Source organism: Beta vulgaris, chromosome 3 (assembly GCF_026745355.1).
Source record: "Beta vulgaris subsp. vulgaris cultivar EL10 chromosome 3, EL10.2, whole genome shotgun sequence".
In the NCBI taxonomy this organism is placed as follows: Eukaryota; Viridiplantae; Streptophyta; class Magnoliopsida; order Caryophyllales; family Amaranthaceae; genus Beta; species Beta vulgaris.
In genome coordinates this window covers 41,861,337-41,867,161 of record NC_079204.1, presented here as the reverse complement: position 1 = coordinate 41,867,161, position 5,825 = coordinate 41,861,337, and the positions used below count along the sequence as shown (strand labels likewise).

The 5,825-nt window shown below is 38.2% G+C and overlaps 1 protein-coding gene across 1 annotated transcript; it reads right to left on the bottom strand.

Moving 5' to 3' along the window:
- Nucleotides 1-559: 559 nt before the first annotated feature.
- LOC104906852 (uncharacterized) lies at nt 560-2,987 on the bottom strand. The gene is made up of 3 exons (XM_048640455.1): nt 2,933-2,987; nt 1,339-1,686; nt 560-1,173 (listed from the first exon to the last, which is right to left on the bottom strand). Exons 1-3 carry the CDS (start codon nt 2,985-2,987, stop codon nt 560-562), a joined length of 1,017 nt encoding a protein of 338 aa, XP_048496412.1.
- Between the last annotated feature and the right edge of the window lie 2,838 nt (nt 2,988-5,825).

Here is a 5,825-nt window from a genome sequence, read left to right as displayed (position 1 = left end):
ATTTGTTACCAATGAGTTCACATACTAAAAGCTCATCCTCTTCTCATGAATATCCATATGTTAAGGTCCGTAATTGTTACTGTAGTTGTAGAAGAAGATTTAGCATTCGAAGTTCAGAGAGCTCAACAAATCCAAGCAGGCTATACTATAAGTGTGATGATTGCAACAACTTCAAATGGTGCAAAGGGACATTTGGACAAAATAGAGGAAGTGTGTATGAAGAAGAAGAAGATGGTGCAGCAAGTACACAGTTGGGAGAAGAAGTGAAGCAACTTAGGAAGAAACTTAAACAACAAAAAATTAATGCAAGCAACAATTAAAGTAGGTCTAATCATGTTTGTGGTATTGATATTTGTAATGTTGAAGTGAAGCACATAGTAGCTTTACAAAAGTAGTTTGGGCTCTTGGCCTCTAGAACTGTAATCCAATTTGCAAGTTAATGCACAAAAAAAATTCTAATCCATATTGTTTGCATAAGTAATGAGTGCTAATCCCAATTGCTATACAAAAAGTTATAATCCCAATTTCAACCCCAAAAAGTGTACAAAACAGTAAGTTATCACTTCTTGCCTCTCTTAGGTGCTGCTTCACTGGTGGAAGCTCCATCTGCCCTGGAAGTCTTCTTGGCTCTCTTAGGTGCTGCTTGACTGGTGGAAGCTCCATCTGCCTTTCTCTTGGACCCTTTCCCCTTCCCTTTATCAGTCCCACAGGTTCTGGAGTTGTGGCCTACTTCCTTGCATTTTTTGCACCTAACTGAGCTGTGCCTCTTCCCTTTCTTAGCTTCATTAGGCCCTCTCCTTATTTGCTTCACAGGTCTGCCAGCTGGTCTCTTGATATCAGGTGGTGCAATTTGAGGGAGGTTGAAGTCAGGCCATTGAGTGGGGTCAGGCATAGGGTGGATATGATCCCCATATGTGAGCTTGTATGCTGCCCCCTTGAAAAATGGGGATAAAAAGTCAGCAGGCTCAAGCCTTTGATTGAATATAACCCTTAGAGCATGTTTGCAAGGGATGCCTGAGCCTTGCCATTTCCCACACCCACACTTGTAGTTTGTAAGTGTAATAGGGAAGGTGACATTGCCATCCCTAACCTCATACTCACCACCTCCACATGATGTGGCATAGCAGAACCTTGACTCATCACTCCTTGATTCTAATATCATCTTTGCATAGTCTGTGAGATCAGTAGGACCTATGTCCACAGCTTTATCAAACCTTGCCCCAGTCCTCTTCATGCACCATATTCTTATTTATGAAAAAAACCAAAAGGAAAATACTATTGTTAATTCAGTGGTGGTGATTAAAAGAAGTTCAAATGATAGAAGGAATAAATCATTACCTTCAAGCAGGGTGATCACAGGTAAGTCCCTGTAAGGCTTAGTGCAGGCATTGAAAGATTCCACAAAATTTGTGGTGTTTTGATCACAACAAACACCACTGTCAATGAATGCTCTGCTCCATTGCTCAGTACACTTCTCCAAGTACTCAATAGCTTTGGGATTGTACTTGGCTATCTTCTCCATAGCCTTAGTGTACACATATTGGTTGTAAGCATCAGCTGCTGTCCAAAATAGTTTGTGGAAGGCTGTCCCACTGAAGCCTTCATTCTTGCAGTTGCTGTAGAGATGTTGGCAACAAATTCTCCTTGTTGCCTGAGGAAAAACATTACAAAGTGCTGACTCAACACCTTCAAAATAAGAAAACAAATAAGTTAAAGCCAAAAGGAAATAAGTTAAAACAATTTAATGAAATAAACACAAAGAGTTAAGGAACTTACCCTCATCCTATCACTGATGAAATAAGTTCCCTGTGTTTTGAGTTTTGAATGATGACAAACCACTTTGTACTATTATATTGCATACATGTTTCTGTTTACATGTGTAGGTGCCAAAGTAAGAGTTCAATGGATAGAAAGACGAAGCTAGTGAAGCCAAGTCTTGAAGAATTGCATGAAGACCAAGATCAAGTTGTAGCATTTAGGTCTTAGATGCAATGTAAGTGGTATAAAGGTTTGGATGCACTATAAAGGTTTGAAACTAGAGAGATGAGCTAGTTGTGGATGACATGAAACCTCGGTTAATTGTCATACACAACTACAAGTAAAACTTGGTTGATTGAAAACAGTCTGGGAACAGATCTGAACCAGTCCTCAAGGTTTTACTTCATGCATTCGTATTTTAGGAAAGTTTTCCTTCTGCAAAATTGATTTTCAAAATACACGGATGCATGGTTTGTTGTTTGAGCAAGATTTCTTAATTATGGTAAGTGTATTATATGATATTATATTGAGTATATTTTCCTTGGAATAATTTCCATACTTTCAAGGGAAAATATACTCTCATAATATCATGTAAATATTAACTTACTAAAGGCTTATTTAAGGAGTTTTGCTAGCACACAAACCTTAAGCTTTTGCACGCATATTTTCAGAATACTCTAAGCAAAAGCACTTCATCTCTTGAACTCTCAAATCTAAGCATAAACCCAAGTACCACATAGATCTTAAATTACTCTCATTCTAAGCGTGTAAGGCTGTTTTGTTTTTGAGAGAAAAACTGATTGTATTTGAGCATTATGTGAGTTCTGTTTGTCGGGGAAGTTGATCAGGGATCAACTTCATTTGGACCATCATAGTTGGCGGTTGAGTCGAACTTCCATAGGTGGAAGTTGGGGAATCATCTTGTGCATAGGTGCATAAGTGATTGAGTGTAATTCTTTTGTTATTCTGAGTTGCTTAATAAAAGAGTGAGTGAGTGGAGGACGTATACTTATTAGAAGTTGAACCTCGTTAAATCCTGGTGTTGTTTTATTTATTGCTTTTATTTCCGCTGCTAGAGAACTGTTCTTTTGCTGTTCTTACTATAATCGAAAAAGTTACAACATTCGGACAAACACTCAATTCACCCCCCCTCTTGAGTGTCTCTTGCACTTACAATTGGTATCATAGCCTAAGTTCTTGAAAGGGTAACGCCTAGAGAAGGAGGACATAATGACTACTCAAGAAATGACCAGTGGACCCGGAGGATCAAGGCTACCAAAGTTCAGTGGAACCAACTATCCTTGGTGGAAGAATTGCATGAGGAATCTGATCATTGACACAGACTATGAGTGCTAGATGATCATCAGGAATGGACCAAGGAAGGTGGCTAACAATTCACATAGAATAGAGAAGAAGGAGAGTGAGTACACTACTACAGATCTGAAGACCTTCGAGAAGAATGCAAAGGCCATGCCACTACTTCAATAAGGTATTGCTGATAATGAGGTAAGCCGTATATTAGTATGCTCTACTGCTAAGGAAATATGGGAAACCTTAGAATAAGCCTATGAAGGCACTAGTGAAGTCAGGAGATCTAAAGTTGATATGCTTATGTCTAAATATGAAACTTTTGATATGAACTGAGATGAAAATATAAGAGATATGTTTACTCGTTTCATGACAATTATCAATGAACTTAAATCTCTTGGAAAAGACTTTACTAATGAAGATTTGGTGAGAAAGATCTTGAGAAGTTTGATAGGTAAATGGCTGCCCAAGGTGACTGCTATTCAGGAGGCTAAGGATCTAACGAAATTGTCCATGGAACAACTTATTGGGTCATTAATGACTCATGAGATGTTGGTGGACTCAAAGGAGGAAAGTACAACCAAAAGTCGTGGGTTAGCTTTGAAGGGTGAGGAAAATGATGAAGATCTCGATGAGATTGGGCTCATGGCTAAGAGGTTTGAGAGGAGTCTTAGAACGCAGTTCAAGGGGAAGTCTTGGAAGAACAAGGGCAACTTGAAGAAGACCAGTTTCAGCACTGGTTGCTTTAAATGTGGAGAAACAGGACACATGATTAAGGATTGTCCAGCATGGAAGAATGATAAAGGAGGACAAAGAGAGAAGAAAATGATTAAGAGGGCTATGCTAGCCGCCTGGGGAGATTCTGATTCAGGTGGTGAAAGCGAGGAAGATGAAGCCCTAATGTGTGTGACTGCTTTGATTGGAGACATAGACCAAAAGCAGACCAGTGTAGGAAAGAAAGGACACATGTGCCTCATGGCAGGAAGCAGATCTTCTGATGAAGAACAGGTAACTATCTCTAATATGCAAGAACAAATGAGATACTGTGATAGAGATGAGTTACTAGGTTTTATTTATTCTGCTATTGAACAAAATGTTAAAGGAAATGTTGCTTATAAAGCTAACAAAAAGAAGTTGAGAGAGGTAACTCGAAACTTAGACCTAAGTGAAAGCCGTTCTGCTGAACTTGAACTTGTTTGTCAGAACTGAAAGAAAAAATTTCAGAGCTTGAAATAAGTCTGGATCAGAAGAACATTGAGCTTGAGATGCTAAGACCTCAATCAGATTTTTCAAAAACTGATTTTTATCAAAATAATGATAGAGGATTTAGTAAACTCAAGGAGGCTAAAGTTGAAGGTATAAATTTCGAGTTACTCAAACAGAAAAGCCTTACTTTAGAACATTCTGATTTAATTTTGGCAAATAACTATCTAATTGATGATGTGGAGGAATTGTTCTATGAGTATGTGGACTTGAAAGCTTCTTTTGCTAGCACAAGTGGTCCTAGTGTTAATGTCGAAGACTTATGTTTGGAATATGAGGGTAAGATCTGTGATCTTCAATCCGAATTATATGAACTAAGAAAAGGCAAGAACATTGCGACCAATCCTGAACCAGATCCAGACCTGGTTTCAAAACTTAAGGATGAGCTTCATAAGGCAAAGTTGGATCTTGCCATTGCTGCAGAATTCAATGAAGCTCAACTTAAGAAACTTGAAACCAAGGAACAAGATTTGAGTGACTGCTTGAGACAGATGAACAGGTTGCTCGATGCTCAGAGTACTTTAAACATTCTGACTTCACAACCTGGTAATCCTCAGAGGTTTGGTTTAGGGTATTCTGGAACCAGTTCCCAACAACCACCAAAGTTTGGAAGAGATGAGACTTTGATTTCTGAATTCAAGAGAGGTAAGTACGTGTTTGCAAAGGACATGCACGTATGTACCTACTATGGTAAGAATGGTCATGTTATTAATACCTTTGGAGACAATAGCAAAGGTTTGATTAAAGGTATAGGTAAAGTTGGTAAGACACTTTCTCAAGCTATTAATGATGTTTATTATGTAGAAGGTTTGAAACATAACCTCTTGAGCATTTCTCAACTATGTGACAAAGGAAACCATGTTGAATTTGAAACCAATCTTTGTCATATAGTCAACACTGAAACAAGGGAACTGGTCTGCAAGGGATTTCGACATAACAAGTTTACATAACATTTTTAAGTCAGATTCCAAGACCAGTGCCACTTGTCTTAGTGTTATAAAGATGATCATTGGTGTGGCATAAGAGACTTGGAAATTTAAGTTTTTCTTTGCTAAAAAAGCTGAGATCTCAAGACTTGGTGACAGGTTTACCTAAGATCAAGTTTGCTGCAGATCATATTTGTCATGAATGTGCTAAATGTAAACATGTCAAGTCCTCTTTTCAGCCAAATAAGTTTGTAAGCAAACTAGACCTTTCGAACTTTACACATGGACTTGTGTGGGCCCATGCGTGTGCAAATCGAAATGGTCATAGTTATGTGTTTGTGTTAGTTGATGATTATTCTCGTTTCACTTGACAATCTTTTTGAAGTTTAAAAATGAAACTTTTGAAGAATTTGAGATTCTGGTAAAACAAGTCCAAAACAAGATTAGTCATCAATGTCTCTTTCGGTCTGATCATGGTTCTGAATTTGACAATGTCAGCTTTGTAACCTACTGTAATGATCATGGTGTATCTCACAATTTTTCAGCTCCTAGAACTCCACAACAAAATGG

Coding starts and splice junctions, on each gene's coding strand:
- LOC104906852 (XM_048640455.1), bottom strand. CDS start 2,987: ATGTCCTCCTTCTCTAGGCGTTACCCTTTCAAGAACTTAGGCTATGAT. Junction 1,687..2,932: donor CTTAGGCTATGATACCAATT/GTAAGTGCAAGA, acceptor CTTATTTTGAAG/GTGTTGAGTCAGCACTTTGT. Junction 1,174..1,338: donor TGTGATCACCCTGCTTGAAG/GTAATGATTTAT, acceptor CTGATCTCACAG/ACTATGCAAAGATGATATTA.